The following is a 25,021-nucleotide window of genomic DNA, read 5'->3' as shown; positions in this document are numbered from 1 at the left end:
GTGGGCTGTCCTGCTGTGTGTGCTTGCCACAGGGAGCCTACCACACGAGGCCCGCCCCACTCCCAGCCTGGCTTCCCGACCCGTGCCACCACCGACTGAACGTGGCGACTGCTTGCTCCTCCATCTTCTACCTGCAGAGAAGCAGCAGACATGGCCCACAACTTGTGCTTGAGCTAGAATGTCACAGCTGAGGACGCTCAGGAAGGCCTGGGTGGTCTTAACAAAGGAGATCTTAAATTGGCTGCAGCTGAATATTCTGAGACCCCCACCCTGTTCCATTTCACATGTAATGGACTTTTCTGTTAGCTGTTGGTTCACTGTTTGAAACCATGCTCTAGAGGCAGGAGCTGTGCAGAGGTTGGCAAACATCTATAAAGGACCAGTGAAGAAATACTCTCGGCTTTGCAAGATTTGCCTCCTGCTCCGACTCAACTCTGCCATCTTTCTCTGATGATGAATATGGGCTAAGCCTTCTGGGTTCAGGTACAGAGAGCCTCATGGTGGGAACAGGGCCAAACTGCAGAAGCATCTGGAGGCAGGAAAGGGTGTGACGTTGACCTCGGGCTCATCACCATCAGCTCAGAAGCCTTTGCAAGTGAAAGAATTAATGCCAGAATGCTAGGGTTTTGTTTTTTTTTTTAATTGAAACAAGTACAGACAATTTACAAGATTTGTACGAATATTAACACAGCCTGAGATGACCCCTTGGGTCCAAGCAGGTGATATGTGCACATCAAGACCAGGGGCCTGGGGCGGGAGGGAGGACCCCCGCACACCTCTCTTGGAGCCCAGGGACAGCGCGTGTGGCCCTCTCTCCTTCTGTGGCTCCTGTCCTCCTTGTAGGAGGCGGCAGTTCTCTGGAAACCTCCGCTCTCAAGAAAGCCTCTAGCAACCAGCCAGAGAGCAGGTGTGGGTGGGCCTGGCTTGGCAAAGTGGTACTTGTTGGCACTGCTCAGGTCAGCACTTCTAGATCCAGGCCACAGAGGAAAAGGCAGAAAATACAAATCTCATTCTAGAAACACACACACACACACAAACCTGATATTACACACTCAATAAAATCCAAAAAGGCTTTTCTGGTTTTGGTGTTTTGTTTTTGTTTTTGGTGGCAGGGATTCAAAGGAAGAACTCTTATCTTCTGGTTAACATTCACATTAGCAAAAAACCCCTGTTACAAAAAGGAAGAGGAAATAAAATTGTCTTTTTATCGAGAGCCATTTCAGAGGATTACTAAACAATAAGCAAATTCTGACAGACAGTAGTGGGGCTGCATTTTCATCCTTGCTCCTCTTACCCCACAGCCACTTAGCAAAAAACCATGTATAAGCGCGGGCAACAGGCTCCGAGCAGCATCCCCCCATCAGCCCGGCCGCCCTCTCCCACCGGGTGAAGTTTAAATGCAGCGCGGCACCACCAGCTTCCCACTAGCTTCAGCGGCTCAAGGACCGAGGACGGAGGGTCCTGCTACTGCTGCTCGGCCTGCCTCCTGCAGTAGTTGCTGTAGGCCTCCTCAAACATGGCCTTGCAGGGGAACCGGGCCTTCAGCTTCGAGCAGATGAGGAAGGAGCCGCCCATCTTCCTGTGCAGGGAGTAGGTCTCCTCGGGCGGCGGGACGAGCCGGTGCCTCAGCATGATGGGGATCAGGTTGTGGATCTTCTCGGTGGTGCTCTGGGTGCCAAAGTCAAAGGGCTCCTCCGAGGCAAAGGCCTCCCCCAGGATGAGGATGGCATCCAAGTGGGCGTCTTCCATGGCCTGGAGGAAGCGGGAGGGGAGACTGAAGGGCTGGGGCTTCAAGCCCAGGGCTCCTCCCACACACACCCCCAGGGGCTAGACTGAGCGCTCCCTGAGGGCAGGGCGGGTAGTGAGTGCTTCACCCAGATTGAATCAGGGCATGAACTCAAACCACTTCCTGTGTGACCTTTCTTCCAGGTAAGAAGAAAGGGAGCTTGGCAGATCTGTGGCAGAATGCCAGGTGTGACCCAGCCTGAGGGCACTCAAATCCAGAGGTTTTATAAAATGCCTGTCAATCCCAAAAGAGCCACAGGCCTGAGCTGAGGTGAGCCTCTGCACTCCTGGGCGGTAGACCCAAGACCACCTGGGGTCCGCAACCCTTCCCCTCGGGAGAGGACAGCGCTGCTATCTGGCGACAGGACCCCAACACGGTCACTCCTTCATTTAAGAGGCTACTAAGATCTCTTCCAGCGCGCCCCTCACCCCTTCCCCAGTGAGGCCACAGGAAGTGGGGGCTGGGTTTTGCCATCCCACCTGCTCACCCAGGCCCTGAGCGCCCACAATGAGCCCAATGACTAGGATCTCGACATGGGCTGGGGTGGGACACAAGGGCTTCATGACCAGCCCTGGTATTCTGAGGACCTCGGCCCACCGGCTGGGACAGGGCCTGCCCGACCTGCTGTACCAACTCTGATTTCATCCACTTACAAACTGAGATACCCTTCAGATTTCACAGGAAAAGCAGTCCACGTCCCACCCTTCCCACAAACACCAAAATTGGCCCAGTGGCTGCATGTGACTCAGCAGGCCTGGTGCACCTCCAGAGTCAAGAGAGCTCACCTTGACCTCGTAGCCGGTGAGGAACTTCATCTCTATGGATTTCTTCAGTACAGCCTCCCTGTCCTGGTTAGCAGCAGCCCTGATGATCTGGACAGAGGCACCATGGGTGGCACGTAGAGAGGAGATCCTGGGGGGTCCAGGGGCTGGCATCCTCCCCTCCCCTCACATGCCAGCACATCCACTTTTACCCTTTACTTGGGTTTCCCTGGTGGCTCAGACAGTAAAGAATCTGCCTGCAGTGCAGGAGACCAGGGTTCCCTGAGTTGGGAAGATCCCCTGGAGAAGGGAATGGCTACCCACTCTAGTATTCTCGCCCAGAGAATCCTATGGACAAAGGAGCCTGGGGGGCTCCAGTCCACGGCGTCACAAACTCAGACGTGACTGAGTGACTTTTACTTTCCTCTGCGCCTCAGGCGGCTATGACCTCCTCCACTGTCACCGAACACCAGGAACAGACGGACACCTGGACGGGAGCCCACCCTCCCTCCAGGCCCCAGAAGGGCACCTGCCAAGGCCAGCCCCCCACACTCCTCTACCTGGATGTAGAGGTCGGTGAAGGATCTGTCAAATTCCCGAGTTGCCCCGAAGTCCAGAAGAGCCACCTGAGGATGGGCGATACCAGGGAAGGTTTGCCCCCGTGGGGTGGAGGGACAGGGCAACGGGGGGCTGAGACCCCTGGATCGTGGAGCCCTGGTGCAGCAGAGCTCAGGGCCCCTGTGGGAGCCCGCCAGGTGCTCACCTTGTGCAGCTCAGGGTCGTAGAAGAAGTTGGACCAGTTCGGGTCTGTCTGCATGAAGTGGAACTCGAACAGCTCCCGCAGGCACAGTACCAGGATGTTGTAGCAGATCTGGGGGCCGGTGGGTCCAGTCACACCGCGCCAGGCCGCCTGGCCCCTCCTAGACCCAGACCTGGAAGCCTGCCCCCTGCTCTCCTCTCATCACCCACCTCCCGCCCACAGCCAACTTTGATTCCAGGTATATCGCCGAGTAGGGAGACGATGAAGCGCTCTTGTCCCTGCCCCCACAGGAAGTGCTGGGGACTCTAGGGTCACCAAGTGACATACCTCATTTCGAATCTCCTGGCTCAGCCCCTCGGCCTGGTCCAGGGGGAAGCCAGACACCAGCTCTGTGGTCAGCACGTGGGGGCTGCAGAGCTCGTCCACGATCTCGGGCACGTAGAAGAAGGGGTGGTCCTTCAGTAGCTCCCTGGCAGGGTCGAGAGATCACACCCTGTTTGCCCTGATCCTCCCACCCCCACCCTGGAGACGACACGCAGGACAGCAAGGGGCTGAACCCTCCAGGCCGAGGGCCCTGCCTCCAGTTGGTGGGGGACGGGGCTCCGACTCCAGGCCCCAACCACGGTCTTCCGCCCCTCGGCGTTGGAGGGGCTTCCACCTCTTCTGTCCCCGCAGCGGGAGCAGTGGGCGAGGGCCCGAGGCTGGAGACGCACCTGAACCTGCGGGCACAAGCGGCCTCCCGCTGGTAGTCACACTCAAGGGCCAGCTCCCGCCGCAGCACGTCGATCAGGTGTTCGGGGAACAGGCCTGGGTGGGGGAGGAGGGTGTCAGGGTGGCCAGGGGCTCCCCGAGTCAGCACCCCACCCTCGACGCCTGCCCTTGCCCAGCAGCAGCCTCAGACCTTCTGGAAGCATGTTGCTCATGTTCAGCACAGTCATGAGGTTGTTGACATCACTGTTGATGCTCTGGGCCACGCCAGGGTACTGCGGGGAGCAGAGGGGCACCAGGCACTCAGAGCACTGCCCTGCGGGCCCACCCTCCTGCCACCCATTAGCTTCCCAGCTGTGTCTCTCCCAGACCCCACAGCTCTAGGGCGGAGCCAAGACCCCACGATGCTGCTGTAACCCTTGGACCCACCTATTCTACTCCACCTACCACACCCCCACGCCCATGCAGAGACAGCTGCCCCACCCCTCCAGCTCAGGCCCCCAGGCAGACCGTCACTCGCCCCCGTCCCCACCCCACTCGAACCAAGCTTGTGGGAGGCTGCTAACCCTCCCAGTCACTCCGCAAATACTTCTCTGCACCGAGCGCTGATCTGGTGCTAGGGACATAAGCGAGGAGACATGCACTCTACCCTGGGCGCGGGGACACACAGGGCATGTGGGTGCAGAGGCCCCCCACACCACAGGCCCCGGCTCTGCCCTGAGCAGCTCCTGAAGACATGAGCACACACCCTGGGCGCCTACCTGGATCTTCATGGCCACCTCGCGGCCCCCCTTCAAGCGGGCCAGGTGCACCTGCCCGATGGAGGCGGCGGCGAAGGGCCGCTCCTCGAAGTACTCCAGCTTGTCCCGCCAGTTGGGGCCCAGGTCGTTGTTGAGAGTTTTCTGGAGAGAGAGGCCAGGGAGGGGCTGTGAGCACAGCCGGGGACACCCTGAGGAGGCCCCCCATCCCCTCCCACAGGGCTGCCGTGCCCCAGCCAAGAAGCCCCGGCCTCACCATCATCTGCTTCAGCGGCATGAAGTCTGCACTCTGCCTGACCCGATCGAAGATCTTGGCCAGATGGGGGTTGATGAAGGCATCGTCTGGAAGGCAGCAGAGCAGACAGCAGAGTGCTGACCCCTCAGAAGGAGGGTGTGCAGGCCACCTCCATCACCCTGCCCAGTGCAGCCTCCTCAGAGGAGGTCCAGTGCTGCTCCACCCTTCCACACACTGAGCCCCGGTTCAGAGAAGCCGAGGCACAGGCCCAGCCTCAGGTTCCTCCTGCTTGAGGGGAACTGGTTTGCTCCCACTCAGGACACCAGCCTCTCAGCTGCTCTGCCATGGGGGGGCCCCATCAGAAGCCCTGAGGCTCCCCTGAACCCAAGCTCCACTCTCAGCGCTACACCAAGCCCGCCTCCTGCTCAGCCACAGCGTCTTCCCCAGCCTTCCTTCCCTGGACCACACCCCTCACGCCCCGATGTCACGGCACTGCAGCCCGTGAGCTCCCCCACAGCACCCTAGGTCCATCAGCCTGACTCTCGTCAATTTTTGAGATGCCAGGACTTTGGGATATGCCAGGACACTCAGAAGAAGCCAAAAAACAACCGGGGGCTCTTCTTTAAGATTGTTTTTTAAACATCCCAGGTTGGTTAACAGCAAGGACGCAAACAAGAGAAGCCAGTGAGCAGAAAACCTCCCTCCCTGCTCGTCGTCCCAGTGGGGCCAAAACACACGCCCTCTCTCTGCCCCCGCCCCCCGGCCCCGCTAGCCCACCCCCGCCCCCCGCCGGCCACACTCACCCTGGATGCTCAGCATCTGGCCCAGCTTGAGCGCCGCCCCGCGCACCTTGCAGAGCGTGCGCACGATGCGCTCCGCGTTGGCCTCCGACAGGAAGGGGCTGGAGTCCAACACGGCCTTCTTCCCTGCAGGGGAGCAAAGCCACCATGATGCCCCTCAGGCGGGGCTGCCAGACCTGGGACCCCCACCCCCCCACTCAAGACTGAATACAACCCAGCCCACCAGCCCCCGGTTGTGAGTCTTGGCAAATCACTGGTTCTCCCAGTAAAAACAGGAACAATACCGAAATGTCAGGGTTTAACACGTTTTAAGGGCGGTGGAATAGAGCCCAGCAGAGAGCCTGACACAAAGGGCTTCCCTCCCGGGGCGCCACAAAACTGGCAGTGCAGTTTTAACTCCACATCTCACACTTGCCCCCCAGACACTAAGGAAGGCCCTCCAGGGCCCCCTAGGTCTCCCCAGGCCAGCCCCCAGCACCCTCCCAACATACACACACACAGGCTGGCCTATGGGGCCTCTCCCTCCATGTCAGCACACACACACACACACACACACACACACGGACTGGCCCATGGGGCCTCTCCCTCCATGTCAGCCCTGGCCAAGTGACAGTCCCTTGCCCCTCAGAAAGTGAAACTGAAAAAAGTGAAAGCAAAGTCGCGTCCGACTCTTTGCGACCCCATGGGCTATAGCCTACCAGGCTCCTCCGTCCATGGGCTTTTCCAGGAAATAGTCCTGGAGTGGGTTGCCATTTCCTTCTCCAGGGGATCTTCCCAACCCAGGGATTGAACCCTGGTCTCCCACATTGTAGACAGACGCTTTACCTTCTGAGCCACCAGGGAAGTCACTGCCCCTCAGTGTCCTGGACAAAGGCCACCAGCACCCCCGGAGTCCCTGCACAGTCACCCAGGGCCTGCTGGCCAAGGTGAGAGTGCAGTCCTCCAGTAGGGGGAGTGAAGGGTCAAGGACAGCCTCACCAGGTGGGTGCCCACCTCTCCCCTCTCCCCACAGAGGCCCTGCAGCCAGCTGGCCCAGGGAGAAAGTGTAGGAACCTCAGGGGAGCAGAATACTCAGGGGTGGGAGGGTACAGGGTAGTGACTCAAGGTGACGAGGAGGGGGTCACCCCGTGGTCCTGCCCTCTGTCCTGTGAGCCCAGTTAGACCAGAAACTCCCCAGGCTGCCCCCACGGCGCCTGGCACTTTCCTCAGCCTGCATCCCTGCTGGCCTGGTCCAGCACTCAGAGCAGGTCTGAGCCTGATCCCCATGGGGGGACCAGGGGAGGTGACATCATGCCACTGCCCTCTGCCCAGGGCTCTATCAGCCTGGCCTCTGATATAGCAGGGCCAAGGGGCTAAAGCAGGGTGTGAGTCTGAAGGCCAGCATCTGAGGGTAGCTGTTAGGCCTACACAGGGTCAGGCTCACTCTCAGGGAACCAGATATCAGGACAGGGTCCCAGAAAAGGGAGAGAGTTAAGCCCCACAGGAAGAGGCCAGCAGTTGAACGTCAAGGAAGCCACAGCCCCTGAGCGGGGCCACTCCAAGGTGGCTGGGCCAAGAGGAGTTCCTGGCAGACCTCTAAGTCCCCTCTGCCCTTCCCAGCCGCTCAGCCCCTGGGCCCTGTGGGCGGGGGACCTGGGTTGTGTCCCTGAGGAGGCAGGGGAGGAAGAAGACCCCGCCCCAGGCAGGAGGAGGGCGCTTTCACCCCGAGTGACACAGTGACTCTGACATTGAGAGACAGGGCCTGGCCCCCTGAGATTTCTAGGCAGCCCCTCCTCACAGCTGGCCAGTCTCCATAGCCCGGGCAAGGGTGGTCTGAGAACAATATGGGGAAGTCAGGGAGCCCAAGGGCATGGTGGGCTGGCCCCCAGCCAGATAAGGCTCCCTGGGGAGGGCGGGGTGGGCTGGTGGGTGCCCTCCAGGCCCAGCACTCCAGGCGCTGCTCAGGAAGGGGGAGCACACCCTCTGGCCTGAGCCCCACGTCCTGCTCCTAGTCTGGTGGCACCCAGGTGCCTTGACCCCCAGCCAGGCCACCGCTTCCCTGACAAACGACACCAGCTGTAACCTAGGAGCCAGGGTTGCCTCTTCCCTGCTTGGACAAGGCAGGATGGAGAGCTGCCAATTTTGGAGCGGAGGATGGGAGGATCTGTGCCTGGGGAAGGCTGGCTTCTCACTCCAGAGTCAGGCTTCACTTCCCGGAGCCTCAGCACCAACACTAAAAATACCTCCCTAATCCTCTCTGTCCTCCGGCCCCTTCCAAGGACATACATGCTCAGGGGCCGGTGGGACGAGCTAGTGCTGTCTCCCCCGAGAGGACTCTCGTCCCCTTGAGAGGGTCCTGTAGGTGCAGCAGGGCCATCCAGGTGGCTGGCAGGCCACCAGGGGAGCCGGCCCCGGGACTGTAGCCAGGGCTCAGGGACCACAGCGCAGCCGGACCGTGGGGACCACTCAGGGTCCCCAGTGATGGGAGGAGGAGGTGTCAGGCCCTGGAATGAGCTGATGAGCCCTGAATAGGGACAGGGGGCACTCAGCCCGGAACATCAAGTACACGTTGAGAAATCCACAAGCAGACGGCTTTAGCAGGGCTGCCCTTAATGGCCACCAGAATTCCATTAAAGGGAAAGTTCTCTGCATCTACCCAACCCACCCCCATGCCAGGACAAGCTTGGGGGACAGGCCCTGGCTGGGCACCCCCACAAGTGGGAGGCGGGGGGAGCTGCCCCCTGACCCACTAACACAGCACCATAAACACCCAGGTTCTAGCAGCCAGTCTGGAGAACTTTCTCCATGGGGTGCTGCCCACAGCTGGCCACCCAGACCAGGGGGAATTGGGCATTCTGACCCGACCCCAGGCTGACCCTGGGATCACAGGAGAGTCATGACCTTCGCCTCAGAGACAAAAGGGTCTGAGGCTGGAGAGGAGATGGCCACCCCAGGGTACCGAGCAGGGGGATGGAGGCCCCATAGCTCCAGCAGCTCCCACATCCCTCAGCCACAGCCAAACGGGGAGCCCTGGGCAGCTGGCCTAGCAGACCCGGGGCCCCAACGGAACCCGACACTCCTGTCAGGAGAGAGCAAGTGAACTCCTCTTCACCCTCTGGAGGAGCCAGGAGGGTGGGTGAGTCAACATGGGCAGGGACGGGTGCACAGCGGCCTTCAGGTTCCAAACTCCAGGGCTGCCATTTACGCAAACACAAGGTGCAGGGTGCCCATGGAGGCCAACCCTCGGGGAACACAGACAGGAGCTCGGAGCTGACACGCCCACCTCCCAGGGCCCACCCTACCCTCCTGGTCAAGGGCCCAGCTCACCTGAGGGGTCCTCAGGGCGGAGGCTCTTCTTGGCAACCTCGGCCAAGGCTCCAAAGCCCAGACCTACGGCCAGACCTGCAAAGAAGAGGTTGAGGGCTCTGGGCATTCGCTCAGGAGCTGCTCATTGCCCTTCCCCATGAGCCCCGGAGCTCCAGGCAGACAAGGACCTCGCTCCCCAGGGACCCCCGCTGACACTGTGGACCTCGCTCCCCAGGGACCCTCGCTGACATGGTGGACCTCGCTCCCCAGGGACCCCCGCTGACACCGCAGACATTGTGAAAAGGTAGGAAATACACAGTGACTGTTTCCAGAGAACACCTGGACCAAGACGAGCGCGCTGGTGGAAAAGTCTCCTCTACCCGCACTCCCATCGTCGTTGCTATATGCTCACATGACACACACGCACGCCCGAGACAACAATGAAAAACACTCGGGGAGGCACAGCACAAATGGAAAATAAACCAGGAATGGCTGCAGGCCAAGAACAACACAGGCCACCCTTCGGGACACAGTCACCCACTTCACAGTGTGTGCAGTGAGCCTCAACACCCTAGAACTCTCTGATCTAGTTCACTGCAGCTGCAAGGAGACATATTACCACCATAACATACAGCAGTCATTGGTAGGGTTGGAACATTTTGCGAAAGCCATGGGGACTCACTGGAGCGCAGACCGCAGCTCTCACTCGAGGAAGGCCCCACAGACACGCACAGGGGTTTACGGATGGTGGGGTACCAGCCCCACTTTCTCCCTTCATCAACCTTTGAAATCAAGGTTTCTTAACACCTCATTTGTCCAGAGGTTGGTATTGGACGATCCCAACTGTCCAGGAGAGGCCCGAGGAGCCCAGCAGGTGCCACTCAGCCCACACAGAAAGAAAGCCCAGGAGCCTGGCCCAGGGCCCATCTCCTCTACTTCAAACACAGATCCGGCTGGCTTAGGGGCAGGAGCGCAATTAGCCGAGAATGTGAAGAGCACGTGGAGGAGGACACTGACCACAGCAGACGGGACAGCAGTGACCCGGGAAGATGCCAAAGAGGCCCGAGAACCGCCGGCGCTGGTGAGCACGGTCCTGGGGGCGGGGAGGTTGATGGAACAGCTTCCTTCCAGGCCCGGTGGGCGCACACCGGGCAAGGAAACCTGCACATGCTTTTACATTTTCCAAATTTTCTACGATTATGTGTTACTTCTATGAGAAATACTATTGCATTTACTGAGAAAGCTACTTAATGAAGATAAATTTCAAAAATCAAAAAAGATAACCAAATTAAAAAATATGTACTTTTGGAATACACTTTACCCATCATTAGGCAAATGTGCAGCCCCCACTTTGTCAGCTGTAAAGGCAGCTCCTGCCTCTTCCATCGGTGTGAGGATTAAACAGTGGAATAAGACTGAAGTGCTCCCAGGAGGGGCAGTCATAGCGCAACACTGTTTAAAGATGTTCACTATTACTGTCCTTTCTCCTATTCAAAGGGTAGACCAGTGCTGCCCAGGAAATAGAATGCCAGCCACGGATATTTTTAATTTTCTCGTGACCACATTAAAAAGGCAAAAAGAAGCATATGAAATGAATTCTGATCGTATATTTTACTTAACCCAAAGTTAAGTAACATATTTCCTCTATTTCTTTGCATTGTTCACTTAGGAAGGCTTTTTTATCTCTATTCTCTGGAACTCTGCATTCAGATGGGTATATCTTTCCTTTTCCTTTGCCTTTCACTTCTCTTCTTTTTTCAGCTATTTCTAAGGCCTCCTCAGAGGAAAACAATAGAATGGGAAAGACTAGAGATCTCTTCAAGAAAATGAGAGATACGAAGGGAACAGTTCATGCAAAGATGGGCACAATAAAGGGCAGAAATGGTATGGACCTAAAAGAAGCAGAAGATATTAAGAGGTGGCAAGAATACACAGAAGAACTATACAAAAAAGATCTTAATGACACAGATAATCATGATGCTGTGATCACTCACCTCGAGCCAGACATCTTGGAATGTGAAGTCAAGTGGGCCTTAGGAAGCATTACTATGAACAAAGCTGGTGGAAGTGATGGAATTCCAGCTGAGTTATTTCAAATCCTAAAAGATGAGGCTGTGAAAGTGCTACACTCAGAATGCCAGCAAATTTGGAAAACTCAGTAGTGGCCACAGAATGGGAAAAGGTCAGTTTTCACTCCAATCCCAAAGAAAGGTAATGCCAAAGAATGTTCAAACTACCACACAATTGCACTCATTTCACATGCTAGCAAAGTAATGCTCAAAATTCTCCAAGCTAGGCTTCAACAGTACATGAACCGAGAAGTTCCAGATGTTCAAGCTGGATTTAGAAAAAGCAGAGGAATCACAGATCAAATTACCAACATCCACCAGATCACAGAAAAAGCAAGAGAACTCCAGAAAAAAAACAATTACTTCTGCTTCATTGACTGAGCTAAAGCCTTTGACTGTGAATCACAACAAACTGTGGAAAATTCTTAAAGAGATGGGATTACCCGACCACCTTACCTGCCTCCTGTGAAACCTGTATGCAACTCAAGAAGCAACAGTTAGAACTGGATATGAAAAAATTTACTGGTTCCAAATTGGGAAAGGAGTATGTCAAGGCTGTATATTGTCACCCTGCTTATTTAACTTATATGCAGAGTACATCATGAGAAAAGGCGGGCTAGACGAAGCACAATCTGGAATCAAGATTGCCAGGAGAAATATCAATAACCTCAGATATGCAGGTGACACCACCCTTATGGCAGAAAGTGAAGAAGAACTAAAAAACCTCTTGATCAAAGTGAAAGGGGAAAGTGAAAAAGCTGGCTTAAAACTCAACATTCAAAAAACTAAGATCACGGCATTCGGTCCCATCACTTACTTCATGGCAAATAGATGGGGAGACAATGGAAACAATGACAGAATTTACTTTCTTGGGCTCCAAAATCACTGCAGATGGTAACTACAGCCATGAAATTAAAAGACACTTGCTCTTTGGAAGAAAAACTATGACAAACCTAGACAACATATTAAAAAGCAGAGACATTACTTTGCCAAGAAAGGTCCATCTAGTCAAAGCTATGGTTTTTCCAGCAGGAATGAATGGATGTGAAAGTTGGACCATAAAGAAGGTTGAGTGCTGAAGAATTGATTGTTTTGAACTGTTGTGTTAGAGAAGACTCTTGAGAGTCCCTTGGACAGCAAGGAGATCAAACCAATCAATCCTAAAGGAAATTAATCTTGAATATTCACTGGAAGGACTGATGTTGAAACTGAAGCTCTAATACTTTGGCCTGATGCAAAGACCCTGATACTGGAAAGACTGAAGGCAGAAGAAAGGATCAACAGAGGATGAGATGGTTGAATGGCATCATCAGCTCAATGGACATGAGTTTTACAAGCTCCAGGAAATGGTGAAGGACAGGGAAGCCTGGTGTGCTATATACTCCATGAGGTCGCAAATAGTCAGACATGACTGAGCAACTGAACAACAGCAACTCAACATACCATCCCTTACAAGTACTCAATATAAACGTTGTTAAAAAGATATATTACTCTTTTCTTACACTAAGCCCTCAAACCCAAGGTGTGTTCTACTCTCAGAGCATATCTCAACTTGGACCAGCCACATTTCAAGCGCCTAGCAGCACATGCCAAGCATAAGCCAAGTTCTGGCAGCCACAGGAAGAGGCCACAGTCATCTGGAGATGCCCCCAAGGACACCCTGGTGTGCTGAATGGAGATGCTGTGGCCTGTTTCCCTCTGACACCCCAACCCAGCCCCAGGGGACACTGAGCACAGAGCCGGAGCCGCGTCTCTGGTCAAATATTAACTCCCTGCTGTCTGCCCATCCCCACCCTACTCATCACACTATCTGACTTAGCAAAATAATGATAATGGGAACGTTAACCTTCAAATCCCAATGACCTTCACCAGTGTCTCTCTGCCCCAAGATTTTTCTCTGGGTAGATCAAATCCAAAGAGAAGCCTACGAGAGAGGCAGACGCACCAAAGGCTACCCAGCCTGGCCACTGCGAGCAGACGCCGCGCCCCTCCCTCTGCAGAGCCCCCCGCGCCTCCTGCTGGGCCCCTCAGACTCTTCTCTGGCCACTTCTAGGCTGTGGGACAGAGCCAAAGCTCTCCAAGCCAAGGACATGTCACTGAACACTGAATCACGGAGGGAACATTCTGCAAAGGAGGCCGCAGGCTCCTCCTCTGGCCCCGCGAACTCCCTCAGGACCAGCCTGGTGCCAGGCCTGCAGAACTGCCAACAGACAGGCTCCCCACTGCGGCCCGGGAGGTGAGCAGCCCCTCCAGCCAGCCAGCCCTGACCTTGACCTCAGAGCTCCTGCTCTACTGAACCAGGAATAGACTGGCCCTCTTGCCAGTCCCCAACACGGCTGATTTAAAGGACTCTCAGAGCCTCGTGGAGAGAGAAGGGCAGGGTGCAGGAAGGTTCCTTCTTCCCACAGAGCCAGGTGGCACCTCTGTCTCAGATCCCCCGAGTTGGTAAGGACACCCTGAGCCCAGGCTCGCTCACTCTCTGTGTGTCACCTTTATCCCCACCCACACCCAGCCCCCCAGCCCTCAGGGCAGCGCCATCCATCCCCTGACCCACAGGCAGCCCTGGCCTGGACCACATAGGCTGCTCAGAGGTCCCAGAGGAGACCAGCCACAGATCCAGGTCAGCAGCCCCACGGCCACTGTCAGCAGCCTGGCCACCACCCTAGGCTGTGAGAAGGCGCCAACCCTTTTCAAGAAGGTTCCTACATTTCTCTCACCAGAAGAGGTTTTTCAAGCTAGAAACACGGAAGGAGTAAGTAGCTGCAGGGAGCAGGGTTCTCCCTAGAGGAGTTGGGAGCAGTGGGCTGCTTCCCAGGTAATTGGGCCTGTTCCTCGTGACCAGGAAGCCCAGGCCCCAGAGGCCCTCTGCAGGTCCTCAAGAGATAAATATGTCCCCTCTGAGCAACCACTGGGCTTCCGCCCACACAGGCACAGACGTCAAGGAAAAAGTAAAAATAAAACACCTTCTAGTAAACAGCGGTGTTTGTGAGGAGGCTTGGTGAGAGGTGCCTGAGAGCAGAAAGAAGTGAGGAAATGTTCCGCATTTACCTGCCAGAACCCCCAGGCATGTTTACCAAGCAAGGCTGGCCAGAGATTTCCTGCAGCGGTGAGGGGCAAACCTAAGGGAAAAACAGCTTCACTCACACTGCACCACCTACGTGCCAGGCACTGCTCTGGGGCCTCACTTTTATCAACACATCCCACGGTCCTTCTGATCTCTTAGAACAAGAAAGTCCACAGAAAAGGCAGTGGACAAGGAAATTTCCTTTGCTTCAAGGTGCTCCGGAACCCTTGGTACTTCCACCTTCGCTCTCATCTCCTGCATCCTCCACACCATGCCAGCTCCAGGCCTGGGAGGGCCTGCCACAGCGCTGCAGGAAGGCAAACAGGAAGGAGCGGTGGAGGAAGTTCCCTGCAGGGTGAGTGTTCTCCTTGGTTCTCAGAACTGGGCCAGGGTGTAGGGGGAAGAACTGACGGCCCCTCTGCTGGATCAGGGAGAAGGGACGAGTTCAAGGGTGACAGACCCAGATTCAAAGTGCCTTTGAAGTTATATGCTCCTGGGAAATGCAGGAAACCATGTTCCCTCACCCTTGCCAAGGTTGCTAACTTCTCCTGGACTTACGGGGCATCAGTCTTGTGACCTCAGAGGCACAGAGGAGCGCTGGCTGCTTAGAGGGACAGCACATGCGCAGCGTGCGTCCTCGGGAAGTCAGGCAGCAAAGCTGGCATCACTGAGTGCCACCCAACGAGGGACACCAGGGCAGCCCCTGTCGACACCAGGACCTCAGATCTCCGCACCCTCAATGAAAATCAAGTGTCCTATCAATAAATGCTAGTGGGGGAAGCCTGACTTCAGACAAGTCAACACAGGGCTTCATGCCAGGAGGTCAGAACACACAGTCCTACTGCAGGAGGTGTGAACACTCCCACCCCTACAGAGCTGCACCCCCCACCGCAGCCTAGGGGTCCACTGGCATCCCCACTGCTGAACCAGCTTGGCAAGGCCCCTGGCAAGACACAGCAGGGTCTACATCTGAAAACAAAGAAGACAGAATGAGGCCGCCAACAAAACTCAGTTACTCAATTTACCATCCTTTATCTTGGGAGCATGTCCTTTGTACTTTTATGTTGTTAAATGGCCTTTAAAAGTATAAATTGACATTTGAATCAGTTCTAATGAGGTGGATGAAACTGGAGCCGATTATACAGAGTGAAGTAAGCCAGAAAGAAAAACACCTATACAGTATACTAACGCATATATATGGAATTTAGAAAGATGGTAACAATAACCCTGTATGCGAGACAGCAAAAGAGACACTGATGTATAGAACAGTCTTTTGGACTCTGTGGGGGAGGGAGAGGGTGGGATGATTTGGGAGAATGGCATTGAAACATGTACAATATCATATATGAAACGAACTGCCAGTCCAGGTTCAATGCAGGATACAGGATGCTTGGGGCTGGTGCACTGGGATGACCCAGAGGGATGGTACGGGGAAGGACGTGGGAGGGGGGTTCAGGATGGGGAACACGTGTACACCCATGGCGGATTCATGTAGATGTACGGCAAAACCAATACAATATTGTAAAGTTTAAAAAAAAGAAAGAAAGAAAGAATATATATTGTCTACAATGATATGTTATATAATTTTAAAAATAAAAATTAATTTCAAAAAAAGTGTAAATTAAATGATGTTCATAGTTGATGATAGGTTTTGTTTTAAATGTTCTTACTTAGCAAAATTTAAAAATCACCAAACTATGCCCACTTATCCCAAAATCTTCTGTTTTCAGTTTTACTACTGCGCTAAGCGAGATGCGGGAATGACACAAAAGCTTTGTGGGAAAGGGAGCAAACGAGCTCAGAGAGAGCTTTGTTGCTGACATATTAACAGGACGCCTAGGGTTATCAGAATCTTTACGAAATTAAGCAGCCATGGCGATCAGTTTGCATTCACCGATTTTCTAACATGAGTGAGAACACTGTTCTTACAAAATCACTGAGGAAATTCAATGGTGTCTTGGGAACTATTTTTTAAAGCAATGTATTTTTCTGGGAGTAAGAGTCCTTAACCTTTTACCTTTTAAAAATAAGAGGATTTCTGAGAGTCCGTTCCCTGTACTCTTCATTCCTGGCCCACTGTTTTCTCAGACTGGCCTCTGTTTTCATGCATCATATTTCAAAATCCTTTCCACGCAGAACCTAAATATCCTTATTGCTTCCTGCTTCTTCACTTGTTGTTCCTCTTTCTAGTTCTCTTACTTAGTATTCTTCTCCCTTCTGCCTTAATGATGTGGACTGTAAATTCCTAAGTGAAGGTCCTAGTGATCAGCAAAGTGCTACGCACACAGTGCTCAGCTCCTTTTGGTAAGTTTTCTCTTGTTGTTTATTTGCTTCAGTCATGTCTGACTCTTGCAATCCCTGCCCGCCACCAGGCTCCTCTGTCCATGGGATTTCCCAGGCAAGAATACTGGAGTAGGTTGTCATTTCCTTCTCGAGGGGACCTTCCCAACTCAGGGAAAGAACCCACATCTCATGTCTCTTACACTGACAGGCAGATTCTTTACCACTGAGCCACCAGAGAAACAAGTTTTCCTTAGTGCTCACTTTATCTGTTAGTCTCATTTCCATAATCATCCAGCTCTCTCTCTATTTGTAGGTGCAGGAGAGATGATAAGACATCTTTCTGAACCTGTAAGATTGAGGCACAAATGAAAAATACAGAAAAGAGCAGAAGTGACACATAGGACAGAGGGAAAGAACTAACATATGTGTAAGGAGTCTCAGAAACAGAGGAGAAAGAGAACAGGCCAGAAACAATATGTTAAGAAATGACCGTTATTTTCCAAAATTGATAAGACATCAAGCCACAGATTCAAGAAGCTCTGCAATCCCAAGCAGGGTAAAAACAAAGTAAATCACACCCAAGTATGTCACAGTCACACTGCTGAAAACCAAAAGCAAAACGAAAATTCTAAAAGTAGAGGACAAAAGTACAGATCACCATGCCCACAGCATCACAGCCATGACATCCTATGGCCAAACCGGACCTAGAGTTCCTGCCCCATCTCGGCATCAAAATGTGCCATCCCAACTGGAAAGCCCCTGCCTCTGCCTCCATATAGCTGAATACCTGCTGCTGACATTCCCAAACACAACCCTATCTCCCTGAGGTTGAGAGCAACTGCCTTCCTTCATACCCCTCACAAAACTTTCTAAAGTCTGTTACTCTCCACCTCAAAACATCTCACCCTTGTGAGGAGAAAAAAGGTTCAAAGTGTTTTCTAGGAGAAGAAAGTAAACCGGTGTCACTTCAAATTGTTTAGACAATGACCCACCAGTAAGCCATATACAATGCAATGAAGAACAGGGATCAATAGCATAAACATATCTGAAACAAATATTTTTGCAATGTTCTAAGTTCTCAGGATCTATGATACTAACTCTGATCCTTTTCTCTTCAATTCCATTCTATTTACTTGTTTTTAAAAACACTGGTCCTGACCCACTAAACTGATTTCACACTCACTTAAGGGTCATAACCCACAGTTTGAAAACCTCTGGATAGGACAGAAGGTCCAGAATTTACCTCTGGGGCCAGAACAGCACATTCTTTCCAGACCTGGCTTCTCTTTGCTCCCATCCTGCCCCCTCCAGTCCTGAAACATGAGCCGTCAACTGCATGGACAGCATGAGCAACTCGCAGCTGTGAGCAAATCTTCAGCAGAGACTCTGAAGGAGGGCTGTGGGCACCAGGCAGCTGTCAGCAAGGGCTCAGGAGGCTCCGGAGGGTGCAAAGCCCCTACAGAGACCAGGGCCTCTGCTCACCCAACCCCAGCTCCCTCTGGTGGCCATGTCTCCCACACCGAGGGAAGCCCTGCACCCGATTTGAAGGAAGTTGTCTTTTTGTCCTACACACCTTCCTCTACCACTGCTTTCACTTCAGTCTGCTGTCCTTAACCCACCCCTCAAAAGGGCTTGACTTTTTCTGGCTTTTCCACGATTTCCATCAAATTCTAATCAGCCATCATGACGTTCATCCTGACCGCTTTCCCAAACAGGTCCTCTACTACTCCATCCCTGCAAAGACGAGAGAGAGAGAGAGAGAGAGAGAGAGAGAGAGAGAGAGAGAGAGAGAGAGAAAGAAAGAGAGAGAAAGAGAGGCTTACGCCCATTCTAGACTATGTTAGTCAAACTCAGCCTTCCGGCAACAGGGTTCTGTGATGAGCTCTGGTCTGGAGTGAGGGGAAGAGGATTACAGGTTACAGAGAAAAACTACAGAGCAAGAAGAGAACGGTTCCTCAGACTCATGGAGGAGAGAACAGAACCTCCCCTCAATATGAATGATAATAAACATCCCAGCTAATAGCCACTGAGCAAAGCAGGGAAGTGCCGTGTCTTCTGGGCATGAGGACCGCTGGACACCATCAGAGCAGCGACTCTCAAACCCATTCTGGTAGTGGCACCCCAGGGGGGTGCAATGTTCTATGAGGAACTGCTAGCCCATGAATGTGAAATGAAGCAATAATTTTGTACTAAAACTCAGATGACACTGGATGCCAGATTCTGGAAAAGATAAGTAGCAGCAGATGTCAAATTTTAAGATAATAGTTATGGAAGAAAACCTGAGAGTTGAGATAATTCTATCCAATTAACCTGGTCTGCTCTGAACATAAGGTGGACAGCCAGCCATTGTTCAGTGTTAAAGCCCACTGGCCCATCAGGCCAGCTCCCAGAGGACCAGGAACACAGAGCCAACTGTGAACAAGGAGGAAAATGGGTTTTCAAAAGAGAAGAGCAGCCAGGGAGAAGAGCCTGATGTACAGTCTACAGGAGGGGAGACGTACAGACCAAGAAAGCAAAACGCAGGCAGTAACAGCTCAGACAGGTGAGTGGGCCTTCATGACTAGTCAGCACTGGCATCGACAGGAGCCAGTGAGACCTCTGCCACACACAGCCTTGCACTTGCCCAGCGAGGGTATGTCAATCAAGCTGCCACAGCTGACTGCCATACTAATACCATAATTCCATTAAAGTATGAATGGAGAACCTACTAAGGACAAGCAAGCTTTAGAGAAGTCATTCCATCTTCAAGTAGAACCATCGCAAAGGATGGCACTTTCAACAGAAATATTTTGGTCAGCAAATAAGCACCAGATAGACAACACAACATCACAAAAGTAGATACAACTGCTGTGAATCTTCATTATAAGATGATCCTCCAATATGGACAAAGAGAGCACAGGTGTACTGCACACAAACTCCCAAAGGAAAGGACAAACTCACAATTCTACAGTGTATTAAAAGGGACAGCAGCAGCTCAGGATCAATACACCTTGATACCATTCTACTGGAGCCCGCAGCCCCGTGGGAATCAGCAAATGGCTCCCCAAGGGACTGGGCAAAACTACTGTGTCCAGGAGCCAAGCAGCCCCACTGTCCCGCCTCCTCTCTGCAGGGCCTCCAGAGGCCTGAGTGAGAAGCTGATGCTGCAGACGCTGCCCCCCAAGAAGCAAAGCTGCAGTCACAGCACAGCATCAGCCACACCCCACTGATCCCCAGGGGTGAGCTGAGGTAGCAACTGGATCACTCACAATCACATTGGATCCCATAAATGTTTTCACATTCATGGAAAATATCCAAGAATGGCGAACACAGGAGCTACCACCCTCCCCAGGACGCCCCTGGGTCCCCATCCTTCCCGCCTCATGCAGGCCCCATGGCAACCTCAGCTCCTCTCACCAGGACTGGCACCTTACCTCCAAAGTTAGCCAGCCGCCCAATCCGTGTAACTGGTACCTTCCGCTCGCGAGCATGCTCACTGAGCTAGAGGGAGAAGAGAAAGAGCCCTTCATGGCATCAGTGACCAGAGACAGGACCAACCTTCAGGGTCCATGCTGCCCCCACAGCCCCTCTCCACCCCAAGAGCAGCACACTCCACCCACAAGAGGCCTCCGTGTGCCTGAAACTCCAGGCCACAGACCTGGACAGTGTCCCCAGAGGCTGCGCCTGACACAGCGGGACTGTGGGAACCACTCCAGCCCCACCCCAGGGGCCTCCTGCACGCACTGTCTGTTTGTGCGGCTTGCTCTCGGGGCGAGCCTTGGCCTGCCGGGCCTTCTCAATGTCCTCAGCCGTGAGGCCGCCCATGGACGACTGGTCCTGGTGGTAGACCCTCCGCTGAAGGCCCGAGGCAGAGAATGGGTCTCTGGGACTTGCGAAGAGCCTCCCGTTCACCCTGCCCAGAGGGGAGGCGGCCTGGCCCGGGACCCTGCCTTCCCGAAAGGGTCCGCTGGCAGCATAGGCAGGAGCAGGGCCCTCGCTGCCTGCGGCATGAGCCCAGGGCAGAGGTGACTGCTCCGGGGAGGAGGCTGCAGAGACATCCTCAGAGGTGCTCTCGGCCCTCATCCCTGAGAAGTGGAATGCTCCTTCAGGGTCATCGAGGCTCTCGGAGTAATAGTCTTCAGGCTTCTCCTGACCCTGCAGGAAACAAAAGCTGGCGTGAGAGGAGCAAGAGGGCAGCCAGGAGCAAATCCCTGTGTGCGCCCTGTTCCACCCAGGACAGCACACCCTCCAGAGGGTTCTACCGTGTCAGCCCATGGCCCGTTCTAGAGGTGAGCAGCAGCCTGGATCCAGGAGGACCAGATTCCACACAAGCTCCCACCTTGTGGGCCAGGCAAGCCAGTCCCATGTAGCCCCTGCTGGGTGCCCAGACCGGACCATATGAGTGACCACCAACCTGGAGCATGCGCCTCACCTGTAAATCTGGACTAAGGAGAGGCTACCAGGGGCTTTGGAGAGGGCAAGCCAGGGCAAAAGATGGGGAAAGCTTTGCAAAGTAAAAGCGTGACCATTGACCAGCAGAGGGGAGGGCGGCACACAGGTAGGCCCACCCTGCCTCCCAAGGCCAGTGCCTTGCTGCATCTCCACCAGTCAGCCTTGGGCGCCCCCTCAGGGGCTCTCGCCAGAGGGCTTGTCACAGCCAGAACCAGGCCTGGCTCTTCCTGAAGCAGGGCGCACACAGCGCAGGCAAGGAGGGTGACACACCAGGTCTCCCTGTTAACAGTTGCTGAGACTTGAGCTTCAGGCCCGGGGTCTTTCCACTTCTGAACCCCTAGTGGCCTGGCGAGTTCCTGACCCCTCTCTGCCGCTTCCTTCTCTGAAAATAGGGCTCCCCCCAGTCACAGAGTTACGTGAGGCACAGACAGGGCCAAGAGAACAGTGCTGAGAAGGCTATAATTAGAACAGCACCAACTCCTGAAGGGAGGTCAGTGGCCTGGATTCCCTGAATCCAGGATTCTCTGAAATGGATTCATCACACAGAGCACTGCCTGTAGATCCTGCAGAAACAGCAGCAGACCCCAAAGCCTTCTCACTCCCAGCTTGGTAAGATACTGTGGGATCTAGAAGATAAGACATGCCCACCAGTGGAAGAAAGTTCAGTTCAGTCGCTCAATCGTGTCCGACTCTTTGCGACCCCGTGAATCGCAGCATGCAGGCCTCCCTGTCCATCACCATCTCCCGGAGTTCACTCAGACTCACGTCCATCGAGTCAGTGATGCCATCCAGCCAGCTCATCCTCTGTCGTCCCCTTCTCCTCCTGCCCCCAATCCCTCCCAGCATCAGAGTCTTTTCCAATGAGTCCACTCTTCACATGAGGTGGCCAAAGTATTGGAGTTTCAGCTTCAGCATCATTCCCTCCAAAGAAATCCCAGGGCTGATCTTCAGAATGGACTGGTTGGATCTCCTTGCAGTCCAAGGGACTCTCAAGAGTCTTCTCCAACACCACAGTTCAAAAGCATCAATTCTTTGGCGCTCAGCTTTCTTCACAGTCCAACTCTCACATCCATACGTGACCACAGAAAAAACCATAGCCTTGACTAGACGGACCTTTGTTGGCAAAGTAATGTCTCTGCTTTTCAATATGCTATCTAGGTTGGTCATAACTTTTCTTCCAAAGAGTAAGCGTCTTTTAATTTCATGGCTGCAGTCACCATCTGCAGTGATTTTGGAGCCCTCAAAAATAGTCTGACACAGGAAAAAAGACACAGATGTGTATAACGGACTTTTGGACTCAGAGGGAGAGGGAGAGGGTGGGATGATTTGGGAGAATGGGAATTCTAACATGTATACTATCATGTAAGAATTGAATCGCCAGTCCACGTCTGACGTAGGGTGCAGCATGCTTGGGGCTGGTGCATGGGGATGACCCAGAGAGATGTTGTAGGGAGGGAGGCGGGAGGGGGGGTCATGTTTGGGAACGCATGTAAGAATTAAAGATTTTAAAATTAAAAAAAAAAAATAGTCTGACATTGTTTCCACTGTTTCCCCATCTATTTCCCATGAAATGATGGGACCAGATGCCATGATCTTCATTTTCTGAATGTTGAGCTTTAAGCCAACTTTTTCGCTCTCCTCTTTCACTTTCATCAAGAGGCTTTTTAGTTCCTCTTCACTTTCTGCCATAAGGGTGGTGTCATCTGCATATCTGAGGTTATTGATCTTTCTCCCGGCAATCTTGATTTCAGCTTGTGCTTCTTCCAACCCAGCGTTTCTCATGATGTACTCTGCATTGAAGTTAAATAAGCAGGGTGACAATATACAGCCTTGACGTACTCCTTTTCCTATTTGGAACCAGTCTGTTGTTGCATGTCCAGTTCTAACTGTTGCTTCCTGACCTGCATGCAGGTTTCTCAAGAGGCAGGTCAGGTGCTCTGGTATTCCCATCTCTTTCAGAATTGTCCTCTTTCTAAGTGAGAAACTGAGGCTGAGAGAGCTGAAATAACCTGGTCATGGCCTACCAGGCAGAGCAAGGACCTGGAGCCAAGGCTGGCCCCACCGGCTGCCCCAAGGCCACCTGGCAGCACCTTCCTCAAAGAAGAAATGAGCTGTATTTGGAATCAAGAGGCACCTCTCAAAGTGGCCAGGGAGGCCCTGGAAAGAGGGAGTCTGGGGCAGGGTCCCACGAGCCACGTAACTCCTGTAACTCCCCTGCTGGCCACCAGCCCTGCATTACCATGACCTGATTATGCAGAATTCAAGGGACCTGAGCGTGTCAAGGGGACCAGTGAGTGTCTGCTGAATGAGTCAGTGAGCAAACCCCCTGAGGAAGCAGAGGGAGAGCGGCTTCTGGGCTATCTGCCTCCACCCTCCTAGTGTGCAGAGGCAAAGTGGAGCGCGCTGGAGACTGCCGCGCAGTGCCTCCTTCCAGGCGGGGGGCCATCACTCCCTCCTACTGCCGAGTGCCTGTGCCGGCGCGTGGCCTGGTCTTCTCCCAGGACCAGGAACCGGCCTGTCCGAGGGCAGCAGGGGCGGGCGGGGAGCTCCCTCGCCTCTCAGGGAGGCCTGCCCACACCTTACACGCTCCTCGCTCCTAGGAGGCCCAAGTGAGACAACTTCACTTCGGGTGTTCCACAGGCAAACGTTCAACAGGAAGGCGATGGCTCCTCACTAGCCGGGGCACCAAGCGAGGCAGCCAGGGCACAGCCCCGCCTCAGCAGAGGGCGCGGACAGAGACAGCGTGTGAAGAGGACACAGGATTCCGGTCCTGCCAATCAATGACCACATCAGACTGCTGAGACTCAGTTTCCCCATCTGAAAAGGGGGGTAAGCATCTGGGCCTGCACCCTTCCCAGGACAACGGTGAGGCTCGTAAGAGACCACAGGAGTGAAGACCTCTGCGAGGTGAAGGCGTCTGTGTAGACAGAGACACGGTATCACCACTGGACCTCAGAGAGCAGGAGGGGAGGCTGGCAGTCCTAACCTAAGACTGGCCGAGGGGAGGCCCAGAGCCTGGAGGAGCGTGCGTGTCCTTGCCTAGAAGGACAGGGCAGAGATGGAAGAGGAGCAGCAGCGGGGCTCCCTCACAGCACGGCTCCCAACACACACGTGCCCAGGCACACGTGAGTGCACACACGTCCACGCAAGCACACGCAGACCCTCCCCACGCCCTCAGACCGTCAGGAACGGGGTGTGGACCAGGCGGGTGACGCCGCGGTGGGCGGCGCTCTGCCACAGCAACCCTGTTGACCACTACGGCTCCAGCACTCCATTCTGCTTACAGCCCTCCCCTTGGACAGTAAAGCGTCGAGGTCTCAGCACGAGACAACAGGAGGGACGAGAGCGAGGCGGGAGGCGAGGCTGCTGCCCTGGAAAGCGGCAGGGCTCCCGAGTCAGCTCCCGGAGACCCCAGCCCGGCCAGGCGGGGTGGGGTGGGTGGCAGGGAGGGGCAAGGGTTTCGAAGCCCCGGAAGACCTGCTGACACTTGACCCTGTGACACTGATGCTGAGGCACAATGTCCAGCAACATGTGCCTGCCCCACCCACCCACACATGGGAGACCTCGCGTCGCTTTACAAAGCTGACCAACAAAGAAACACTAACGGAAGCCAGAGGGGCAGGCAGAAGGTGCTCTGTCTTATAAAGTACTTGTTTGCTTCAGAGAAGGAAGGGTATCTGGCCTTCCAGATGCACTGGGATCCTTCCAGCTGCCTCTCCTAAGAACACAGGGGACCGTGAGTTTCATCTTTGTGGCATTTTTTAATTCCCCAAATTAAAAAGGCCTCTCTTCAGTACCTTGAGGACAGGCCCAGGAACTGAACCCAGGCCAGGCAGAGTGAACAGAGCAAACCACAGGCAGCCCCTCACAGGGCGGGGCCTGTCTCTCCCCTCTGCGCCCCGTGCCTGGCACCAGTAGGCACAGGGTAAGTGCTGGTGAGTTACTGGTCAGACTGGAGAGCGTGCTGGGCTTCATGTTCCTAGGGTTCTTCCCAGATCTGTGAAGCTTCCTATAACTGAAACTCCAGTCACACGGCAGCAGCCTCCCCCTCACACCCAGAAGGACGTGGGCTACGCTAAAC

General features: G+C 54.2%; 1 protein-coding gene across 5 annotated transcripts in view; it reads right to left on the bottom strand.

Moving 5' to 3' along the window:
• Positions 1-624: 624 nt before the first annotated feature.
• COQ8A (coenzyme Q8A) overlaps positions 625-25,021 on the bottom strand; it is a 47,452-nt gene continuing 23,055 nt past the window's right edge. For all 5 annotated transcript variants that reach the window (XM_069545476.1, XM_070289239.1, XM_069545477.1 and 2 more), the window contains exons 3-15: positions 20,233-20,643; positions 19,923-19,989; positions 9,115-9,189; positions 5,812-5,934; positions 5,030-5,115; positions 4,777-4,917; positions 4,209-4,290; positions 4,021-4,114; positions 3,635-3,776; positions 3,311-3,418; positions 3,108-3,173; positions 2,572-2,658; positions 625-1,752 (exon numbers count right to left, since the gene is read on the bottom strand). In XM_069545476.1, the coding sequence (XP_069401577.1) occupies positions 1,465-1,752; positions 2,572-2,658; positions 3,108-3,173; positions 3,311-3,418; positions 3,635-3,776; positions 4,021-4,114; positions 4,209-4,290; positions 4,777-4,917; positions 5,030-5,115; positions 5,812-5,934; positions 9,115-9,189; positions 19,923-19,989; positions 20,233-20,643 (1,770 nt within the window). In that variant the 3' untranslated portion in view covers positions 625-1,464. The remainder of the gene's footprint in view (positions 1,753-2,571; positions 2,659-3,107; positions 3,174-3,310; positions 3,419-3,634; positions 3,777-4,020; positions 4,115-4,208; positions 4,291-4,776; positions 4,918-5,029; positions 5,116-5,811; positions 5,935-9,114; positions 9,190-19,922; positions 19,990-20,232; positions 20,644-25,021) is intronic.

The sequence above is a fragment of the Ovis canadensis genome, chromosome 12 (assembly GCF_042477335.2).
Source record: "Ovis canadensis isolate MfBH-ARS-UI-01 breed Bighorn chromosome 12, ARS-UI_OviCan_v2, whole genome shotgun sequence".
Classification (NCBI taxonomy): Eukaryota; Metazoa; Chordata; class Mammalia; order Artiodactyla; family Bovidae; genus Ovis; species Ovis canadensis.
This window is presented reverse-complemented; position numbering and strand designations above follow the sequence as displayed.